Source organism: Cariama cristata, unplaced genomic scaffold (genome assembly GCF_000690535.1).
Source record: "Cariama cristata isolate BGI_N322 unplaced genomic scaffold, ASM69053v1 scaffold4797, whole genome shotgun sequence".
Taxonomy (NCBI): Eukaryota; Metazoa; Chordata; class Aves; order Cariamiformes; family Cariamidae; genus Cariama; species Cariama cristata.
In genome coordinates, this window is record NW_009628349.1 from 299,855 (window position 1) to 323,657 (window position 23,803).

General features: G+C 42.0%; 1 protein-coding gene across 1 annotated transcript; it reads right to left on the reverse strand.

Moving 5' to 3' along the window:
- Positions 1-9,368: 9,368 nt before the first annotated feature.
- On the reverse strand, positions 9,369-21,779 carry LOC104165205 (chromosome unknown open reading frame, human C6orf58). Its single transcript, XM_009704780.1, has 6 exons — positions 21,458-21,779; positions 17,431-17,517; positions 14,156-14,340; positions 12,825-12,958; positions 12,141-12,379; positions 9,369-9,766 (listed from the first exon to the last, which is right to left on the reverse strand). Exons 1-6 carry the CDS (start codon positions 21,777-21,779, stop codon positions 9,579-9,581), a joined length of 1,155 nt encoding a protein of 384 aa, XP_009703082.1. The 3' UTR covers positions 9,369-9,578.
- Positions 21,780-23,803: the final 2,024 nt, after the last annotated feature.

Below are 23,803 nucleotides of genomic sequence, written 5' to 3' on the forward strand. Positions count from 1 at the left end.
TGAAATTAACTGGAAAGAAATAGGAAGCTGTGTCCTTCACACATTAAGATCGACCGCAACTGTAAGAAAAAGCTGCTTATGAAAGTGTCCTTCTTGTCTCATGAAGAGCATATGAGGCTGTAATTTAACTATAATAATCCCCTGAGAAACTAAACTGCTTACTTGTCCTAAATAAGAAGTCAAACCAGCTAATGTCTCATGACCCTTTGAAGGGACAAAGTTCTTCTGTACATATTTATTCATGAATTTGGATAATGGTGCCAAGTCCAATCCTTCATTCTTACTGCACCTGAAATTCCAGTTGTTTTTATGAACCACTGTAGGGCATATGCAAAAAGAATATCCCTTACTGAAAACAGCTGCGTGGTTGTTTCCTTTGGTTTTTTGGAGAAGGGAAAGTTCGAAATGGGAATGAAGGGTTGTCTAAGGTGAACATCCATTTCTTTAGCCAATCTGCTGAAGCCATATGCTTCAGGTTAAGGCTCAAAATTGGAAACCATCAGATTCTGCCACTCTTTCAGACAATGAGCAATGCTTTATTGCACAAGTCATTCTGTTGCACGACAAGAAATTCACCCTGGAAAACAATGTCACTCCTCCCAGAGGGAAGTGTCACTCAGAAGGACTGGAAGTGCCTACATTAGATAGCATTGCCATCTCCATTACCCCTTGCATAGCTGAAGTTATCTGGAATCACACTAGAGCTGTGTATTTTGCTATTATGTTCAGCAATTTGCTGAAAACACAGCCAGGAAGGAAGGACAGAACCTAGGAGCTGAAAGAGTAGTGCTCTTGCCAGCCCTCTCAACTGAGAAAAAGGCACAAGCTGCCCTCTTTAAGAGGTCTGAGAAAAGCAGTGCTGAAGAGCTTCACCTGCACCTTGTGGCACCTCATATTCCCACACAAGTGTTTGGGGGAAGAGGCAGCCCCAGATGCCTCTGCATCACAGATGAATGGCCAACACTACCCTGAGCAGCGGCAGGGAGAGCCTCTGCTTACACAGACGAGCATCTCCGTGGCCTTGGCAGTGAGCATGTAGTCGGTGTTGGTATTAGAGCTGCCGTATTCCTATCTCAGATCACTGTGTGCTAACACACCAGTTGCACAGATGCTTAACATCTTTGGGTGGCACTGGACCTGGTCACCGTGTTCTGGCAGAGCGAGCCTGATGATACCCATCATTTATGGCATATAAGAATAAGAACGGGGCAGTGCGTGCGTAGCGAGTGCTGTGTATCCAGAAGTGTTAGATCTAGGGCAAATGCATATCCCTCCGGCACTGCTTTGACTCTCAGGGAAAACTATTGAGAACTGATGTGTAAATACACAGTTGGTGTGCCAAGAATTTCCAGACTCAACAGCAGCTTGATCAGAGTGGCATATCCAGAAATCCCAGACAGCAGGGTGGAGAAAGGGAACATGTTTAGAAAGCCTAGGCATACCATATTTTTAGTCCTATTAAGGAGTTAAAAAGCATATGCTTACAAAAGTGCCTTAATATACTTGAAAGAAAAAGTCTTTTCAAGCAGACAGTGTAGTATCTTCAGACTTGCCTATTAAAATTCTACCGAATGATTAATTTTCACTAAATGCAAATTAATTTAGAATTTCTCAATATTGTCTCATTAATTTATTCAAGATAAATGTTCATCCTCATTAAAATCAGTTACAATTTAAGTATTAAGAATATCGCTCACAGTGCTTTGATTCCATGCATATGTAGCATACAGTGTTTTGCATATCACTAGTTAATACGGAGGTTTGCAGGTGTGTACAAAACTTGTAACTGCCTGACATACCACTTGTGGGTATTTGAAATACATTTTAAGCATTTTTCACAAAAATCTGTATTTCTCTTTGTAGCAGCTCAAAAGAACCCAATTTGTTATGCCAGCAAGTGCAATCTGCTATTTGAATAAAAGGAATTTTTTTGTGTATTTTACTGACTTTTTTTCCTTTTTCTACTGAATATGATGTTGTCCTCTGCTGAATGCAAGATATGAAATGTTGATACCACAATTTTCCTTTACTAAAGTCCCAGAAGCCTGACTTCTGCAGCTAGAATGGAATAAAGGAAAGCCAACAGCCTCCTGGGTTGCACTGGCAGAGCGGTGCCAGCAGGTTGTGGGAGGTGACTTTTCCCCTCTGCTCAGACTGGCGAGTCCACATCTGGACCACTGTGTCCAGCCCTGGGCTACCCAGTACAAGAAGGATATGGACATACTGGAGTAAGTCCAACAAAGGGCCATGAAGATGACGGAGGACTTGGAGCATCTGACATACAAGGCTGAGAGAGCCTAGCTAAAACAAGGCACTCATTATTTGCTCTAGGTGTTAGGATAGATGTGAACAGGGTGGAATGCAGTTACTTTCCCAACAAACCTCAGCTTCTTTCAGACATTCTATAAAAACATTTGGGACCTAGTTTGTGAACAAAACCAAGACTTATCAGCCCTTTTTTTGCAACTTCTTCCCTTTAAAATGCTTCCAAAGAAGCAATTTCTCTTCTTTGCATAGATCCTGTCACATAAGTGGTCTGGTTCTGACATGCTTGTCATGTGCAACAATCCTGTCTTGTATATTCAACCTCATTGAGTTCAACGAGTTTTATTCATCCAAGTAAAGGAGGCAGATTTTATGAACCTTGTAAATATATTAGTAGCAGAGATGTCCTCGGTATCTTTTCTTCAGGCACATGAGTCAACGTTGTGTTCAATTGCAGAAATGAGAACTAGCCTGGCTGTTCAGTTTACATGATGCAGAGGGACAGTGGCATCTGTATTCAGTTCTTGGCATGGAAGAGAGGCCATGGTGCTGTGCTGTGAGGAAAGGATATTTTGGGGAAAGGTCTTGTTGGGGAAAGTGGAGGGGAGGAAGGAGTTATGAAGTAAGATCCTAGTAAAAGGCTCGTGTTTGGTGTTTAAGACTTAATAAGTATCGTGATCCCCTTATGCCATACAGATGACCACAGTGATTTCGTACTGTTTGCTAATACATGTTTGACAAAGCTATAAGGTCATCACTATCCTTGAGGGACCTGGTTATCATTCCCAGACATTAATGCTCAAGAAGATTGCATTTGAGAGGGGAAAGCCATTTTCAGCTGAACACAGACTACGATTACTATGCCTGAAGAGAATACAAGTGTATTTAAATAATAAGATATCTGCTTCGCAAAAGATTGTCATAAGCTTTTGCACAGACTTGTTAGCTTAAAGGCTTATCTCTTTTAATGCTGAGAAGTATTTTCAGTGTTTTCTCACTGAAGGCCTGCTCAGGAGCAGCTGCTGCCGCAGCACTCCATGTGTGCATAAGCCTTTAGTGAGATGGCATTTTCTGTTTGGATGATCAACATGCACATTTTTTATATATCCAGCCTTTGTGCCTGGGAAGATAAGAAGAATCTTCTCCCTGCATTCTGCTTTAAATGCCAAAAGCTCTTTTGTTTAAATACAACATGTCAAACAAAAGCTTATCTACAATACTCCTCCCAATAAGAAGCCGCTGTTTATTCTTGCTATCTCTTCACTTAATGCATATGATACTTTTCCTACCTCTCCTAGGACTGCCCAAGCATTTTCTTAACATTTTTTCACTTTGATGTGCTTGTACCATGTTACCTTTCAACTCCTTGACACCCTATTAAAACTGATAGTCTCCAAAGAGAAAGCATTTTCTTGCTTCTACTTCATGTATTAGCAGCAGGTGTTGCTGTTTTTTTTTAAAATTTTCCTCCCTTTTTTTTTAATGTACCTGTGTGCTGACAGTGGTGTTGTGCTTTGCAATAATACGTCTCTGATGAGCTTCCTCTGTCTCTCTTCTTGGGTTTTTTTATTTTCTAGGGTAGCCTTTTACAACTCTTTCTCTGGGACTGACAGCCCTGTGGGTCTGATCTAAGTGCAGACTGCCAGGATCTGGCAGGCTGAGCAGGAGGAGGAATTCCCCTGCCTTTGCCTTGGTGCTGCTGCTCTTGCTCCAGTCCACTGCTGCTGGCCAATGCCAGAGAGGAGGTACCAGGATGGATAGCTCAGTCCAGCCGTTTTTATGTTCTCATGTAAATTTAAATTTCTCACATGTGTTAAAATTTGAGAGTATGTGGAAACAGCTACACGGTGTCTTGAGGGCCTAATCCCATCAGGATTTAAGAAATGCCTGTGCGTACAAGTGCCTTATCCCCATGTTCTCTGTGACGTTGTCCTTGAGGCTCCGGGCACAGCAGTGCCACCGGCCAGTGGCTCAGGCCTGCCTCGGAAAGTGGTAGCTCTTCCTAGGGCGGCCTCAGAAGTTACGAACTTTCTTTCTTGCAAATGCACTGGCTTCTCTGTAATCCTCACAGAGCAGAGGAAGGGTCTGAGTGGGGCTCAGGGGCTTGCCCCATGGGGTACTGCAGCCACCTTGTCAGCAAAAAGATTCTTTTCCTTTTTCCACCTTATTCCAGATGCCTGGACTCCTTAGGTTCAGTGATCACCTCTGTTAACATTTTGGGGCCTAACATCGCACAAAAGGAGAGGTGGAAACAGCCTTTCTTCCTAAAATGATGCTTTTCTCCAGTCTGCAAGGCTGGTTTATCCCGCCGCTATCTGTCCCACCATACCTGTCGCAATCCTTTCCTGCAAACGTATACACAAACAGTTCATGCAACTCTTGCCCACAGGTACAAATGGTTTGCAGAAGGAAGTGAGAGACATTAAGGATTTTATTTCATTGTGTTTTCTGTCCTGGAGCTTTTGGTTAGGCATGAATCAGTTAAAAAACATTTTAAAATTATCATGGTTTTTCTAGATAGACATGTTACATAAACTGAGTTATATTTTAAGTAGGTATAAACGCCTTGTAACAAATCCTTATGTGATTCTACCTCCATTCCTCGTCCTCTGAACCCTGCTTTGAGTGACTGCCTCTGTGCTTCCCAGCCGGAGCAGCCCTTTCCAGCCGGTGCAGGCTGGCAGGTTTGCAGCCCGGGCTCCCTTGGGCTCTCCTACAGATCCTTACCAACCCCTGCCTGGTGCAGCACTGCTCTTCACCCCATGCAAATTGTTCTTAAAACACCTCATGGCCCATTGTGACTCATCTGTAGCACAGCAGATTAGATCCAAAATGAGTTTAGGTTCAGATTCACAAGCACATTCAAATTCTTAAATCGTATCAAAAACATCCTATTGGGTGTTAGGAGCCCAAATGACTCGGTGGATATAGGCTGTAAGCAATTCAAACTTAAATAGAACAGAGCCCAGCAAGTGCGCAGATGTCCAGCATCAGTGCAAAAACAAAATGGCAGTGGGAGAGGTGGTATCAAGCAAGGATTTTTCTTTGAAAATTAAACTGAAGGAAATACCAGACTTTTTCAGAAGTCGGCTCCTTGCACTCCTTACGTGAAGGCTTAACATGAGATCTGAAAAAGGTAACGTGCTCCTCCTGGAGCCACTGAGTTTAGGGTGAGGGGAATGTTGTATAAAGAGTGTATCATCTTGAATCTCACTGCCTTCGGTAGTGGGAACTGGAGGTTCACAGCTCACAACACCCTGCAGAGAGGGGCAGGCAGCATGCCCTGGTCTGAAAAAGTAACTAACTGAACAGTTTGGGTTTGGGAAATGCAGTGTTTTTTTTAATGGTGTGCACCGACAGTTAAAGTACTTGTGCTAGGTTCAGTTTTGTTTTCTATCTGGGAGGGTCCAAATCTACATGTACTTCCCAGCAAAACCTCCTAGCTGACAGGTTAAAGGCTGCCCTGGGCAAGAACATTGTTGCTCCCCCTCCATACCTTTCAGGTATAGAGGAAAGTGCTTTTTCCCACCAGCAAAACCCACTTCGTTATGCACTGGACAGCACAAGCTGGAAAGAAAGAGAGCCCAAGTAATTCTACACAGATTAGGGATCATAGGGAAGGGGAAACCCAAGAATCCAAATCCTGCTTGAAAGAAAAAATATTTTTCTGCATTTTTGCTAATGACCTCCTTGTGTGTAGGCCCTGTAAGCTCTGTGTCTTGATACCAAAGAAAGCTAAAGATGTGACTGCTAATACCTGCTTGCAGGTCTGTGAAGACAGAGGTACCTTTCCTAGAGAAGGGGAAGGGTGGCATTCCCCTTATGGAACAAAAAGGGAGATTGCTGAAGAGGTCAGCCCTTACATATGTCTATTGTGTGACGGTTTAGGACAGTATTTGGTAAAGCACAGGTCCATTTTGCAATGGCTGTACTCCTAGTTGCAAACATGTAGACAAGGACAAGAACCTCCCTGCCAACCATCCCTCAGAAATGTGATCACTCCTGTAGGAAAGGCACTGAAAACTGCGTATCTATCACAAATAAGGAGCTGACCTGCTTAAAATGAGCCTGGATGACCTTGAGTGTGGGTAGAGTGAACTCAGGAGGAGAAGGCTGGTTCCCCACCAGCCCCGCAGAGCCATGGGAGGGGCGCAGGGAAAAGCCCAAGCTTTGAGGATGGACAGGCTCTTTCCTGGTGGGTTGTTATTCTCTCAAGTCCTTTCTTTATTGTGTACTACATTTCATCGCTAGCCTTCCCTCCTTCCCTCCCAAATGTTGTTTGTTTCAGTCTCCTTAGGCTCGTTATTTGCAAGCGTGTACAGAAGTTTAACTTGCTGGCTTTCTGGACCCGCAGCCAGTTGCGTTTATGCTTTCTCCTAACAGCACCTCTGTCAAACAGAAACTGGTCCCGCTTAATGCCAAGCAGTCCTCAGCAAAGAGATTACATGTGTAAAAAGCATAAGAACGGGGCTGCAAACCCCAGGTTAATGCTGAGTAAAAAAACATCTTCTGCTTTGTGAGTCGGGCAAACCCCTGCTTTGGCAGTTGTCAGATTTGCTAGCCCTGACTAGCAAACAGACTCCGCCAGTGCTCTCCCATCCTTCTCCAGACACATCCTACCTTACCTGTATGGCCTTCTCTTGATGCTTTTCTCTCTGCTTAGTTTCTGACATCCACATGTTTTCTTACTAGGATGCATCTATTCTGTTTCAAGATATCTGGCTCTGCTGTACTTGTAAGAATGCACCAACCCGTGTTTTGTCTAAACTTTTATATACGCGCCTCAATCTCCAAAGCGCAATTCCTGACCAATTTCTAAAGCCTTTACCTGACTGGTTGGCATGCTGGATTAGTACAAAGTATCTGAAATACATAAATGCTCGATGCTGTATTAAGAAAGATGGTTCTTTTTTGAAACACTGAAGTATTTCCTGATGTTGTCATAAATTCAGGTACAGAGATACTTGCTTTTTAAAAATGTGTTTTACAATTATTGCCTCAAGTGTGGCAGTTTACCGTTTATAAGGGTTTTTTTCTGTATCTGTATTAATGGCTCTTTTGTTTTCTCAGTGTACCTTAGGTTAAAGCTAAGTTAACCACAGAAAAGGTCAAAAAATTTTTTCAAATTTTTCTGGAGCACAACTAACTTAATATTTTAACAGCTGGCAGCTGTGGTGATTACTTTTAGATTATACCTAAAGTCTGTAGGAATGTAATTAGTCTGATCTATGAATCAGGTAATTAAGGTAAAAACTCCCACATTTTCTTAGGCCTCGTTAATGTATTTCCTTTGAAAATCGTTAGCTAATGATGGTACATTAAGAGTTTATCCATAAAATGACAATGAATAATTAAAACCTTTGTCCTGGGACATTAAAGGACAGAATAGTGTTTAACTGCTCAATGTCTTGATAATTATTTCTTAATTTGCAGTGCAAATATCGTGCAAGTTTGGGGAGAAAGGACCAATCAAACTAGGAAAGGGGTATGGAAAGACACAAATAATTTTCTTTTCCTTCCTTACTTGGTATCGAGCTGATAAATCAGGAGCTGTGGAGACGCCCGAGGAGCTGATGTTTCTCCCACTGCCTGGAGTTGGACTAGCAGCACAAAAAGTCTCTGAGGGCACACAACGGCTGGCCAGTTCCTATGGGGAGCGTTGCCGGGTGTAGCAGCACCTTTCAGGCTGCGGATGGGCTCCATGGGCACCCGTGGGCCTGGGGACACCCTGTAGCTCGTGGGGGACGTGGGCCTGGGGACACCCTGCAGCTGGGGCCGTGGGCTGGGGCTGCTCCCCGTCATCGTGCTCCTGTCTCGATGGGAGGGTGGGCTCTCATGGGGAGCCTTGTAAGGTGCCTGCTGGAGGGTTCCTGCTGGAAGGGCCCTTGCTCAGCTGCTACTGAGGCTGCGAGAGTTTCTTTCAGCCACTCTGGTGCTGGGGAAAAAGTCCAAATCTCACCCCTAACATCTGTGGAAAACCTTTGGCTGTTGTATGTGTGTCAGAAAGTCTGTTGCGACAATGGCTACAAATAGTAGTACATGAGCGCAACAAAGTGAAACTCTGTGCTCCAGCAGAAGAGCAAGTCCCACATGCCTTTCTCCTTCCGAGCGAGGGGTGTGGGACAGAGTTATCAACTGAGATGCTAGGTGCAGCCAAAACTGTGGGGCAGACCTAAAATGGTGGCAAATCAAAGCTGCTTTCCTTATTTTGGCTTATGAGTCTAAGGCTTGTGTTATGTTTAACTACGCTGTAGTGCAGGCTATAATCTGACAGGATGCAGCAGGCAGTGGCCATCCCCTGCTCTCCCACCGTGGAAAGGGAGCTCCAGCCATGCCGGCTCTCCAGGGGAAGTTTTCGTAAGGATGGAGGATCCAAGTCAGCAGATTCCGTAAGAAACTTCAACCCTCGCCTGCCTGCAGGACCCCTGTCCCACTTCCCTACAGCCTCTGATTATTATAATTAATTCCCAATACGTGTTATCACGCAGAAGACTGGGATCAGCGCTTGGGTCTGAGCGTGCCAGGCGCTGGGAGTGAGAACAGTGCGAATTTATCTCTTCCTCAGTAATCAAACCTAACATATGACACCCTGCAACAAAAAAGCTTAGACATGGGGGAACGGAAAAGCAATCCATGGGCATGCAGACTACATAATCATATAGGTAGATCAGTGTTTTCTTGAGGTAAGTGAAATGAATCAAATGCCAGAAATCTCTCTTGGTCATACAAGAGCTGCCTCAGGATAAGCTCATTTGCTTCAGGACTTCTCAGGATTGGCCTCACAGTACAACATGAGGCATGTATTTGTTGCAAAGCAGCATACCTAGGGAATCCACCTGTACTTAAGTATTTAATTTGAAAAGCCTGAAAGCTTCAAATTTGATTTCAGCTGGTCTGCAAAATAACAACTTTTGTGGGAAACAGTCGAGGCATTGATTTTGGATCAGAACTTCAAGAAAAAGTTTCTGATGATCATCTGTTAGACCGTCAAGGACCTACGTAATTACATATCTGGTGGGATCCTTGTATACAGGGAAAAAACATGTTTGAAAGAGAATATAATTTGCCTTTATTTAATTTTGTCTCCAATAATGATACATTATTTATAAAGTTTGAAAAAGTAATAAAGTGAGATTTTCTGTGAAGCTTCTTATTTATGAGGAATTGAGTTAAACGAATGAGCTAATTAGGAAAATTAAGGATAAAAATATTGATTCAGTATGAGAGAGATGCACACATGGCTACTCAGGAAATCCTGCTGTAAGACATTACCAAAGCCAGATTACCAGATACATATCTGCTAAAAGATTAAATCAATCAATGCTGGAACTGCTTTTTCTCAAGAAACTGGGCGCTGTCAAATCAGCTCCTTTCAAATCATTATATATTCCCACTGGGTCGAACTTCTGGCTCGAGGCCAAGTCTTCAATCAGTTTTCGTCCCATTTTTCTTCCTGCTTCAGTAGACATAGCCTTTTGCCAGAGCTTCAGCAGCAATCCTCCTTGGAAAGAAACACAACGTGACATTGTCAAATTAACATGGAGCACACGCAGCTCACGGCACACAAGGGACGAAGTGCACGTCTGGCAACAAACACCCACCACTCTCCCGTGGACAGTGAAATGTAGACAAAGCTGGAGCATGCCAATGGGTAATCATTGCCTACAAATATGTAGGGAGACACAGGCCATTCATTCAGCTTAGGATCCTTTGTACTGACAGACAACTGGGCTTGTTCCCTTGTCATTAGTGTTGCAAGTCAAAATGATTGAAGATGCACGTTAAGGTCTTGGGCTGCAGTTGCACACAGTTTCATGGCTTATGAAGCAGTAGCCTGGTAGTTATAACGATGCACATCTTTGTTTTTACTCTACAGCAACCAAGAATTTGCACTTTCTGCTAGCTAAGGCCTCAAGCTAAAGAAGCAAATGATCCTAATACTTTCATCCAGGCAATAAGCAGTGGCTCTTTAGGAAGTGTGCCTGACCAGTCCAGCATTAGCATCAGTTTGCAGGATAGTCATTGCCGGCTCCCCACTCCTCTCAGTGCTGATCTTTATGGTGGATAAAGGGTCCACAGAGGAAATCTGAGGGTAAAAAAAAAAGTCTACTAGAAAACCAAGAGGAGCTTATTCTCCTGCAAAACATGCTCTTGTATAAAACTGGCAACAGTGAAGAATTGAATTCGCACAGCGTTGTACTGGGGGGATGACGAGTTAAGAGGAGAAGACAGCAAAAGGTCCTTTTACTTAGGAGGACCGCAGGAAAGGTGAGGACAACAGGAAAGGTCTCGAATAACAAGGAATCTGCTGTTCTGCCTTCAGATATCAGTAAAGGGCAAAGCATAAAAAGTAAGGCCTCTGACTGTCCGTGAGTCGAGAAGCTTTAGAGGTAGCACGGCACCCTCCCAATACAGGTCCCTGCTGGACTGGCCAAGGCTGCTAGCGCGAAATAAAGAGTAATCGAATTCTGAAGCAAGAAAAGAAATCTCACTCTGGGTTGGACAGACTCCTGTCCTCAGAGGTACCGAGACCCTCTATCTGCTGTTGAAGTTTGCAGCACCAGAAGAGGACTCCACATCTCACAGAATGTATTTAAAAGTTTGAGGAATCCGACTCTACAAAAACATTATGTCACATTTTGTTGTCTGAATTTTGCAGCAGTAAGATCTAATGTGTCCTGTCCCTGTCGAGGCCGTGGATCCAGACTCAGATCAAATTTAATTTAAAGCTCCTTTTCTGATCTGCAAGTCAATCACCAGGTTGAGTCAGCTGGCATTTAACTCTCCGCTGAAAGCAAGGCCCATCCCTTCAAAGCAGAGTCACGGAAATCTCCCACCTGTAAAGCAAGGGAGTTCAGCTACGGACTTCATTATGGCTGCAGCTGCATGACACACCTTCATCCCTCTCTCCACCCTGAACTGTGGCACAGTCTACCAGGCATGGGATGGAGCTGTTAAGATCCTTATTCAGACTTGGAGGAATAATGCTACGTGGAAGGTGTGAGGGAAGCACTCTGTGATGTGACGATGCTCCTTTGTGACACTGAATAGCTTCATCACACATCTTTTTCAGCTACAGATACAACTACTGAGAGAACTTTCACTGAAATGTATGGACAGAAGAAGGGGATCACAAAACAAATGCCATAGCTCTGGGTACTAATTTGTCAGTGTATTTTTATATTGTGTTTTCATTTAAAGATTCAAAAGAACTTTCCTTCACAAAGGACAACCCAAAGTCTCCGACCCAGCCATACCTACGGCTGAACTGACAGCTGAGGAGAGTGTACTTCTGCATCTGACCGCTGGGTGGCGATGCACAACTTATTTTAAAGACAGTGATGACGCCAGCGTTGTCTAAGGATACAGGTTGCTGGGACAGATGCTATTCTCTGTTAAACCAAAGACTGAGACAAAATCGAAAAACAAAACCAGAACATTTGTGGACACACAAACCGTTGTTCATGATTATTTGCCTATATTTTTTTCATCAGTCAATTGATCTAATAACTTCATTTACAGCTCTAATGGTTTCAGATTTAATTGGTGAAACACAAACTAGTGTCTGTATTTTTAAAGTTCCTGTGAAAACTACAGAAAAAAATATCATCTGCTCCAACAAACAATGCATTTGTCTCATGTGAAATCCTCACTGCGTATCGTCAGTGTTATCCCCTCGCTGTATTTACTTTCTGGTGTGTTGTACACTTCTGGTTGTCTTTTTAGCTCTACTGTTTTACTATTAGTCTCTAGAAAGTGTTTATACTATTTTATATCAAAAGCCACACTGTGTTCCTGTGGAGAACGGTGTTCCTATTGGAGAACAAGATATTCAATGTCTATGGCCTACAGACATTTGTAGGTCGGGCTCGTACCTGTTAATTGGTTTGCTTTGTGCAGAGCTCTCAGTGAAAGCAGGACTCTATTTTGCTGTGGACTGAAGTCACTAATGAATGGGAGGACATCCCCTTCAACGAGCATCCTCTGCGGCAGGAAAGCCTGGAACCTGTTTGTGGTGAGTAAATCCGTAGAGAAGTGTGTGGCTGCAATGAAATCTACAGCATCAGCCCAGTCTTCACCGAAATTTGCTTCTGGATTAGAGAGATATTTTAAGCTGAAAGAGATCAAAATAAAAATGTAACAAATAATCCCCTGTAAAGCACATTAATTGATCATTTATCCCAGATGTGCTTTGTTCAGTACAAAATCTTGAGCGGTCTCAGTGCCACTGTGACTTAAAGCTTCCTTCAGCAATTTACACCTAATTTCTCCTGACACCACTGCCTCTGCCCAGACTAAATACAGCTCCTGACTCAGGCTCTGGCTCCCAGAGAGGAATCAGCATCTCATTTTAAGCCCACAGCCTGCCTGCCCATCACGGCCTGGGCAGCCATCTCTCTCTGGTCATCCTATGCTCCGCGAGAGCAGAAGGAAGAGCAGAGCCTAAAGAATAAAGGCCTAAAGTAAGAAAGCTCATGTGGACTTTGTTGGGATACTATCCTTCCAAAGAGGCAGGCGGGTGGGAAGATCCCCCTTGGTCACCTCTCTCGTCCCCGTACCTGTCTTGGAACTTGGGCAGCGCATAAGCGATGGAGGCAACGTGCGCTCTCCACATCAGACGGAGGGCATCATCCAGTTTGAAGGAGGAGAAGGTCGCAGGGTTCACAGCTTTGTGTTCTGTAGATAACAGATACTGCAGCAACAGGGAAGAAAAAAGGCAGAGAAACAGGGAAGAGGTTTAAACCCAATGAATTTTTTAGACTTACACACATTCATCAAAAAAAAGTAAGTTTGCAAGCTAAGGGAAGTTGCTTTCGAGTAGTTAGAATGTGCTGCTTTGTAAGTAACTACAGTGTCTGACATGGGGACAGAAAGGTGATTAATGCAGATTTATAAAGTGAATACATATCCCCAGTAAAGTTAACAGGAGTTGCTGTTCTTTGACTTCAACAGAGCGAGGGGTTTATCCACATAATTTAGGTATTCTGTCGCAATAATTCAGTGGAGTTTTGTATCTGAGCGCCATGGAAGCTTCTGTGATGAAATGTTGGATTCCTTGAAAACCTATTTGTACTCTTTCGGCCACAACTTTCTGAAGATTTTCAGAAAATAAGAAAATGATGCTTAATGGTTAGCATTATGGCTATTTGAAGAGCAGATCTTTTATAACAACTTCTAAAACATATTGCTTAGGAAACATAATCTTAAGAAAATAAAACCAGTCTTGCTCCTAAAACCTTTACCTTCACTCACAGTTGCCAAGAGGGACTCATGATTTAAATTTTCTGACCATTATCAATTATTTGACTACCAAGAAAAATGTTGAATATAGAAGTCTGTCTATAAAAACAGTTATTGAATCCATGAAGTAAGAAATATTGTCATCTTTGGGATTAGGGAACAGCTAATGAGGAGGAAAGAGAAGATCTACTTGCATAAATAAGTGAATGGAATAAGTGAACTTCTAAATGAAGTTTCAGCATTTAAAGTTTTTTAGATGTTCAAAGGGATAAAAGAACCCTATAAAACCAACGCAAGGCCATTTCTCAAGGGTAATGTTCTATCTCACCAGCTTAATTGCATTGCTAACATAAACAGTATAGGAAGAATACAAATATAGCTGTTAACAAAACAGTCTCTTGGGACAGACTCCAAAATACTGAACTATCTTAAAGAAAGGAAAAAAATCTGTAACTTGTGAAAATCCTGGCCTTCTTGATCTGACTCACTTTATGCTATGCTTTTCATTTTTCCTGCTTGTTACTATCAAGCTGATATTGAAAGCAAACCAAAATCTCCAAATCTTATAAATAGCAGTAATAATAGTTTTTAAAGGCAATATTCTGGTATCATTTCCTACAAAATATGAAAAAAAAGTGAAATGATTTACTTCAAAATAGGCCTTCCAGTCATCCATGAGCTCGGGAATGCGAGACCGGCAGTCAGCAACACTATAACAGAAATCAGCTCTTCGCTCCTCTGGTGGCAATATTTCTATCTCATACTGCAGCTGCCCAAAGAAGCCAGCCTCCACTGCCCCCAGAAAGGGTATGACAGCCAGGTAGTAATTCATACCTGTAACAGTCATTAAAAAGGAGGAGGTGTTAATCACAAGCAAATGAAAAATTCCCGCATAGAAAAAATGAAGACTCTCCCATACCGAATGCAACCGTTTCAACTTACCACTGATACAACTGGGTATGGACATATGTACTGAAAGGCACTAATGATGATCTCTATTGATTTGGATAATATTCATTTATATATTGTCCTTTAATACCCTTGCATGACCTGACAGCGTGCCATACTTTGCAGGAAAGGACAAACAACTGAAAAAAGGTAGACCTTCATAGGTTGTCACAGATGGGACATCAAAAGTCTTTCAAATATTAGTTGCAAATTAGGCACAGAAAGGCTAAGGGGTACTCCATGAGTATTGTTTTCTTAAAAATACTCTTCTATACATCCTAGGCATATAGGAAAGGAAAAGGCAAATACCAGTGGTATTTTACTGGAAATAATAATTTTGCTTTTAAAAAAGATTTGCTCATTGAAAACTGCTTGGAAATGACCTCAGCTTGTTTGTTTAGATTTATTTTAGGATAATGGCTTCCTCTGGTCTGATCCATAAGTTGGAGCAGTCAGACCCAGCCTGTAGGAAACCCAGGTTCAGCTCTTACCTGTGCTGGACCATATCTCCAGTGAGAGTGCCCACAGGGCTATTTGATATTCCTCATTTGAAACAAAAAATTTAGATTCTCCTCTTAATTGTGTCCCCTTTGTAGAAATAAGTTTAATAACTTTCAGTGAAGTAGAGCCTGGAGACCAGCTGTTCTTGGGTGGGTACTCCTGAGCTGTCACACTTGAGAAGTCGTTTGCTTGTGCTTGGTCTCAGAGTCATGGACCGCCTGGGTATTTTGTACACAGTCCCAGCAGTGAGGACCAAAACCATCAAAACTTGACCACCTACCATGTATCCCTGTCCTACTCACGGGAAACCACTGTTCCACCTCCTATATGTGGGCCTGGCTGGGAGTTCGGAAGGGAATGTATGGCCAGTCAGAAGAGCAAAAGAGAAGTCCCAAATGACAAGAAGACAGCGTCGCACTGGGAGTCGTTGCTAAGCTGGGTCTTGCTTCTTGTTCACTGTTTTCATGAGAAGTGTTGAAACCTGGATTTCACGTCAGAAAGTACTTACATTCTTCTAAGTGGGCTTGTATTTATTACGTATTTGTACCTGCTTGAGTGACTCAGAGGGCAGAAAACAATCCAGGAGAGGACTATACTAAATATTATTCTAGGCAAAAAGGACTGAAGTTCTTAAGCAGGGAGTGTCTCATACACCTTGGGGTGTATTAAACGTGGGTTTCTGGTTTAAGCTCATTCCTGGCTTCATACGACTACCCGTGCAAGAGAGGGCTGCCCTGAAGGCCAGCCGAAACCACTTACATCCTGAGAACAGTAAGAGACACGTCTGCGCAGTCTGAAAGACTTTTTGCACGTTCCTGCTGCAACAGGGTAAATCAAGGCTGAGTTTATACATTTTTTGGAGGCAACAAAATGGGTATCAAGCAAACGTGCAGCATTTAGAAGTCAGTGAAGAGCAGGAATCCAAACACTGAGAAAGTAAATGTGGTGGTTTCTACTCCAGGAAGGTCCCCTGCTTGCACAGGGCTATGCAATGACCCTTGTTACTTGTCACGGTACGAGACACCTTCCCACGGAGCACCTAGTGCTAGCCACCCACGGAGACGGGAAACTGCAGCTGGAGTGAGTACCAGTGTCAGCTTTGATTGTACTCTAAATTTACATTTTAAATTTACTCTCTGCTTATGCCTCGGATCACTTGAAGATATGTACATTTGATCGCTGGCTCACAGCCAGAAGCTGCATTCGAATGGCCTCTACAGCAAAGTGTTCGTGTGGCAGGGAAGGCACAGAGTCGTTTGCTGAAACCTGCCAGCAGGTCTGGTGGAAAGGGGGACCTGTGATGGGACAGCAAGGGAACCTGAGGGAGCAAGGGACAGAAGCGATGGAAGGAAAAAGTACTACAGGAAAAAGAACGTGATACTTCCCCTTTCCTTAGGAAGGGAAAGAATATTTAAACTGGAGGACTTACAAGGCCTTTTACCTCCTTAAAAAAAAATATTTTCATTTCAACAAATGAAATTCTTGTGTCTCTCAGGCTAAGAGAAACCATGTATTAACTTGATCCACCCAGCTCAACAGGACAACATAAAAATGGCCTGAATTATCAAAAGTATCCAGGAATTTTGGCTGTTTCCATTTTTGGGACAACTGACACATCTGATGTGTATTTTTAGATGTATTGAAGAAAACACTGAAAATGTCAGGGGCATTGACACTGGAAATTTAGATCTTTACACTTCTCTCTCTCTCTGTCACTGTCTTCAGCTTGCTGCTACTTACTGGAATAATGAAAAAAAACTAACAGAATTTCAACCTACTAGAACTCCAAAGTCAATATTAAAGTGAACAGAAATTGCCTTATAGCTCACGTACACCAGGTCAAAGTATTAACTAAGTTTTAGCTGAACACTTGAAAGCCTGCTGGATAAATGTCAGTGTAATGAAGATAATGAAGTTATTTGGATATCATGTCCACAAAGTCTCCCTTTATTTCATTCCTTGTGAGAATGTCTTTTTCATTCTCTGGCCACAGTGAAGTTGTGGAGGTGCAACTGAAGGCAGAAAAGTCCTGTCAGATTTGTATTACTGAGGGTGATGCAAGAACCACAAAGATTCCTGCTTGACATTCTCACGCTAAGTTTTAGTTTGAAGTACTAGCATCTCAACTGAACAAATCTGCTCGGAGTAATCAAAACCTGTCATTTCTACAAATGTCTACATGTATAGATACCTGTCATGGTGTTTTTTACACATTTTAACATGTATTTTCGCAGTGTAAATGTTTTTAAGGCTGCAAATTTGCATTTTTTTCCTTCCTCAAATATGTTATCAAAGTCAATTAACTTCCACTTACTCACTCACACGTAGGTATCTTGCTGCAAGTTTTCAATAGAGAATTACGTAGCACTGCAATTACTTCAGAACACAGAAGTCTAAGGGGAAGGAGGATTCTGAATCGCCTTCTAGGACACTAATCATGTTTTGGAGAAGAACAGTGTAAGAGCACATACTTACAGGACCACCAGCTTCTTACAGATATGCACAGGAGGTCTCCATCTTCATAGCCACAGGAAGTCACACTGGAAGGATCTGCTAATCTGCCTGAATAAATGAAATAATACACCAAATACTTCTCAATCTTTTTCACACAAGAAATCCCACTGAGATGAAAAAAATATATAGGATTAAAGCACGCAGAATTTTGCTCAGAGAAGCAGAACAATTACTGTTGTTTTGCTTTATAAACTACTGTTCCTAGAGTAGTTGAATTTCTCAGTCAATACTTCACGCAGTGCATAGTAATTTGATTGTGTTTTACAGTTCGATTTATTCCTCACTGTAAATGTATTCTGAGAATTTATGGAACTGTCTGAAAGTAGGACATTGCAGTGATATTTTTATGGAGATATAAATATACATGCGCATATGGACATAAACACATGCATAGCTGATGCATCGTCTTCAATAGATGCAGGGCTGCTAGTGTAGGAGAGCTGCTTAACAAGCAGAATAGTACAAATTAAATGTGCTAGTAATCGTCTCACCTAATTGGGTTGCGTGATACAGAATGCCTTCCAGTTTAACGATGCATACAAACATGGCCTTACTGTGAAGCTAAGCATGCAAACGTTGTTGTATCAGATTATCAGGGCTTTCAAGCACCTGTGCTGTAGTAAACATGCAAGACATTTCACAATTATTCGTGACAGCATGTAAGGCATATTTTACTTTAAGCACATGACATGGACAAACAGCCTAATTCCTGAAAGCATAATGTACATGCACGTTACATGGTAAGCAGTCATGTAGTGAGTCAGGAAATCTGCTTTAAGAGTATGACATGAAATTGCCATGGTCAGGTCCAATGACTTGAGCTATTCCAGAGGCTCCCAGACTCTGCCCTGCAGAGCACTTACTCTCTGATGAGTCAGCTGAATAACGACAGTGTCATTTCTGTCAGATTAGAACTAAACCTCATTACATTCTTTAAAAAACAAACCAAATTTTCTGATACTGTTTACTTGAGAAGAAGAGATGATCATGAACCATGTGCATACAGATTACCCTAATTATCCTCTCTAGCTGACTGAACAAAGCTTGTGCTTTTGGGCAGGCTAGCTGCTGAAGTCTGTTATCTTTCAGTAGCAGAGCACTGACAGCATGAACTTGCAGTGGTCAGGAATGCAGTACAACAGGGTTTTTTTTAATGAAAAATTATATTTTTTAATATTTACAGAAAGATTTTTTTGTTTTCAAGGTGCTACTTCCACACAGGGCTTCAGAAATAGGCAGCAGTAGTTGACTGGTATGCAAAGGGGGTGAACGGGAAGAATAAAGGAAAAGAAGAAAAAGAAGACAAAATGTTGCAGAAGAATTATATGTGAGATTTACCAAAGATTGTTAGCACTAACCCCATTTCCAGCTCTACACTCCATTTTTGCTCTCTCTGCTCCCTCCTATTCCCTGTGTTTAACATGATTGTTATCTCAGTCTTCAGGTCTACCCAAGCTATCTCTGTCTGTCTCTGTATTGACAGTGCCTCCCAGCTCTGTGTCATTAGCAACTACGTGCAACCTCATTAGCAAGATTTCTCCGCTATGTTTTGTGGCAAGGTTGTTAACGGAAAAGCTAAATGTAGTTGTTCTCAAGAACGATAATTGAAGAACTCTGAGCATATCCCCCATTTGACTGTAACTTCCCTTAGCCACACTTGTCACTAAATTCTCTTTCAGGTGTGCCTTTACTAGATTTGCAATTCCCTGTTTCATTCTTATTTTGTAAAGCGTTGTTAAAAACTTTCATTTTATGCTTTAATTTTGCAAAGGGAGGAAACACTTTTCTGGACTTCAGTAAAATGTCACTTATATCATAAAAGAAGATATAAAGTTAGTCTGACACAATCCACCTTTGATTCATGTAAGCTGAGCTTTATCCCTTTTTCTGTTTAGCTCCATACCTTTAAGTATTCTTTCCTCTATACTTATCCTAATGTCTCATCTACTGCTGATGTAAGAGAAATAAATATTTTTGTGTCTTTATCCCATTTTTCCTTCGTCTTAAATATAGGTGCAACCTTTCCTACTCTTTGGACATACAATACGACCTCTTTACGGTTTATATAGGACTATATCCATAAAAATATATTCTCAGCAACATAACTTTCATGACCAGAGTTGTTAATTCAACAGCTTTTGTAGTATTTTCAAGGCTCTGCTGGCTTGCACCATGAACTCAAATCCTGCTTTTTTTTACCCAAGCTTATTATCTCGATATATAAATGCTCCAGTTATTCCCCACTAATCTAGCCCAGCTGCCTATCTGGATTAGGTTTAGCCAGCTGCTAACCTCACTACTGTATGCACCAAAATTATATCTTTCTTTCCCCCTTATCCATTTATTCTTCAATTTCTCACATTTTTTACTGTAAAACTCTTTCCAGCCATGTGCTATTTCTCCTTCTACTATTTTTTTAACCTTCTGATCATGTAATTTCAAAAATACGTCTCCTTGTCTAAGGACCAGTCCTATGACTGTTTGGCAGGTGACAGTAGATCTTTACCTGTCTGTGCAACCTGGTGCAAATCTTCCTCTCATCTACCATGTCCTTCATCTTTATTTAGGAACTGTCACTGCAACCAGGCACATCATCACTTTGTGGGTGAGGCCACACTACATAACTAGATCCTTTCCACCAGGTCACCCCTCAAGGGTAGCTTCTGCATCCAATCATCTTTGCCTCTGCCACACATCAGGTCAACTCCCCTGCTGCACCAGCCATCCTCTTCATCTTCTCTTTCTTTTCCTATACAAAAAGAAGAGAAAGAGGAAAAAGCTTGCCTAAACTCCAGCCAAATTCTTCTTGCTGCTATCTGTTGCCTGCTTGATTTTGCTTACTCTACCTCCTTTTCCTCATTTTGACTTAGCAGTGAATTTTCCATTAGCTGTGACTAAATGCTGGCAGCCTTCCTTCACCACCAGCTGCAGCACCTCTGTCTTCTTCCAAACATACAGCTTCAGCCAAACCACCACCTGACAAAACTACAGATCACAACCAATAAAGAAAACAACAAGCAGACAGATGCATTTGCTTACACCTCGTTAGCACCAGGCACAAGTGCCTGAAAACATCATTGACTCTTATTCCCCTCTTCCCACCTCTCCTGGTTGCTAGAACAAGGCAAGTCAACTCTTGCTTTGAATGGAAGGGCTTCGCTGCCTGCTGCGTGAGAAGCAGTGTGTGAGAGAACACATTCTCTGATAAAGCCCTCGATAAGATATTGCAGCCTTAGCCTCAAGGGACCTTTCACACGTGTTTCTGTGCCTGCTTCTCTGGCACAGTCAGCAAGCAAACAAGAATAACTGCCCCAGATAACAACCAGCTTTTGGGGGATGAGCCATTATAATTTGGACACAATTTAAAAAACAAAGCAAAACGAAACAAAAAAAAAACCACAACTCCAACAAACAGAATAAAGTTTGATTTTTGTAAAAAACATGTTTAGAAAATAATGAGGCTACTCCTAAACCGATTAAAAAGGGCAAATGGAAACAAATTCTCAGAGGGAGAGGTGGACTTTCAACTCTGTGTATTAGAAATGAAACTCGAACCACCAATAGAAGATCGTAACATTAATCACCAAAAAAAGACTATTAGTCAACAATTTAAGAACATCGCTCCAGAGTGCAGGCCCTGAAACCTACCAATTATTAACTGCAGCAACTGGGAATATCTTTTCAAAGATTTTCAGCTAACTGAAATATTGCCCATCTAAACCACAAATCTTCTGGATTCTGACCAGTCCTAAGTGAGGCAATTCCTTTTCCTATCAGGAAGTTTAACAGCTATTGCTCAACAAGGCAAGGGTGTTCCCCTCATTCAGGATTTCTTTTTCAAATTGGCAGCTTAGCTCAGTATGTCAAAATTTATACCATCTGAGGCTATACTGGGCTGCTTTGGGAGGCAGAAACCTTGGAAAGGATGACCCAAAGTGGGTCTGGTAAACATTTTGCTGTTCCAGCAACTTAAGGACATAACTCATACCTGTACGGAATTGCCATCCATGCTGCAATGGTAATCCCCAGAGAATATTGCCAAAATTTTGGGGTCCAAAGGCAGTAAAATATTTGGCTGAAGAGTTTAGCAAGTTCTTATACAATCCCAGTCGTTCTTGATAGTTCCAAGCATTGATGACAATTTTGTTGTCCTTTACTAGGAAACCCAGCAGGTTTCCAGGGGCAAGGTCCCACAGTGGGGGATAGGTATCTTCTCCGGTGGCATCTTTTTCACTCCGTGCTGTGGCAGTCACTGGACTCAGGGTAACAATCGCTATAAGAAGAGCATGTACGGCAAAGTAGGGCCTCATTGTGAAGGTTTGTGACCCAGGTGTTTGTGGCTGCAGGGCTTTTATCATGAAAGGTGAGGGCTGGGCAAAAAAGGGTGACTCAGTCGCAGAGGTCTCCATTTCCCTTTCCAATGACCCTGACGTGGAGGTGCCAGATTAGCAAGCTGTGAGTAATTCTCTGTCCTCCCTGTGAGGAGCAGCAGCAGATGTTTAAGAGGGATCAGTCTGACCAGAAAATGGCCAAATCTGTGCTGCCCACAACATACACCTGCCCTCCCAAAGGGCCGAGGTGCTACAGTACTGATTGCACAGTCATGTTACCAACCTTTTTGTCCCTGTGTTTCTTACTGTCACCTTCCCTTTCCCTGGCTAGTTCCTTCGGGTGAAGAAGAGACAGCAATGCCACAGAGCTCACCCCAAAAGAGGCACAGGCAGGGTTAGGTTAGGGCTGAGGAACCCCAAGGAGGGCTCCAGGTGCTGACCAAGGAGCAGCAGTGAGATTCGGCAGGCATTGCCATTGGCACCTTTGTCTTTTGGCCTTAGGACAACTCCTTGCAGCCTTCAGGTCGTAAGAGCGTTGGAAGTAGCCACATCAGCCTGGTTGCTGGCCGTGCAGCACCTGGCTAGCTGTATTTTTAGTGTTTGTTTGTTTTTCTTGCGTGCCGATGGTCATTACGAAGACCTCAAAGTTTTTATAATGGAACTAAACCTTCGTGATCTTGTAGACTCCAAAAAGGAATACAAAGGCCACCCCTCCACTGATAAAATCAGTGTCTGACTAAGTTTCACTCCAACAAAAATGAAGCTGCCCGGCTACCTTCACCTCACCTACTTCTAGGACTTTATAATCTTCAGCTGCTTTTTCTCAGATAAGCAATGGTTACAAAAGAGCACTTGGCAAACAAACACATCATTTGTTATCTCTGTAGACTTTCTTTAGTGTGAGAAAAATTGCAAATGCTCGTTTTCTTTGAAGCAATTCTGTGAGTTTTGATTGGGCTTTATGTGCTTAAAATACCTTAAACCCTGGATGAGAGCAAGTAAAAACTGACTGCAAACATTTAACAGTAAACTTAAAAGAAATGTATCTGTTCAATTCAATTTTTTTCCATCTTCCTTATTTATTAAGGAGATTTTCTAGTAAACAGAATAATTTTCCAATGATCACTTTTTATTTTTGGCTCCACTACTGAGAAAGAAGTCCACCGGCTTTTGAAAAACAATCAGTCTTTAACAGAGATTAGCACAGATCTGAAAACACTTTTCCTAATCTTGCTGCCTCACAGAGGTTTCAAATAATCAAGTTGTTATTTAGGTAAGTTTCTATGGATGGGATTTATCTGACATAACTGTAGGCATTTAAACATTAACCTAGCTATGTAGGTTCCCTCAACAGCCAAAGCAGAGAATCAGACGTGTCCAGAATGTAACTCATTTAAAATACACCACTGAGAGATCTCTTGCTCTTGACTGACTGTAGAGGGAGTTGAAGTTACAAGTTCAGCTTTAGACAGAGAAAAATACTTCTAGATTAAATAAAATCAATATTGTTTTTACCTACTTTTATATAATAATTTCAGAAATGTTTTCAAAGGCACTTGCTTTTTCTTGAAAGAAGACATTCTATAAAATAATTCTGAGGATAAATGCCAAGAACTGTGTTGATTTTATATATATATATATTAGGCTCTAATTGAGGTAATGGGCAGCGAGGCTCACCTGAAAAGCAAGGATGCTGAAAGGCATTAGCTAGGGCACAAGGTGTATGGAGGAAACTTATGAAATAAGAGGCACAAAAGTCATAATCACACTAGGGCAGAAGTTTTAGTTGGGAACATGAAGGAGTGAGTAACGGTGGGGGTTATTTTTACCATCACTGAAAGAAGTGTCCAATTTGGGAGTCTAAACTCTCTCTGCCTTTCTATAGTCAAGGAGGAGAGTTTGAATTCTCCTAGTGAGAGATACCAGTCAGCCGTATTACACGAGTGCTTTCACTTTAGGTGCCTAAGGTAAAGGGATGTGAATAAACATCTTCATTTTTCACA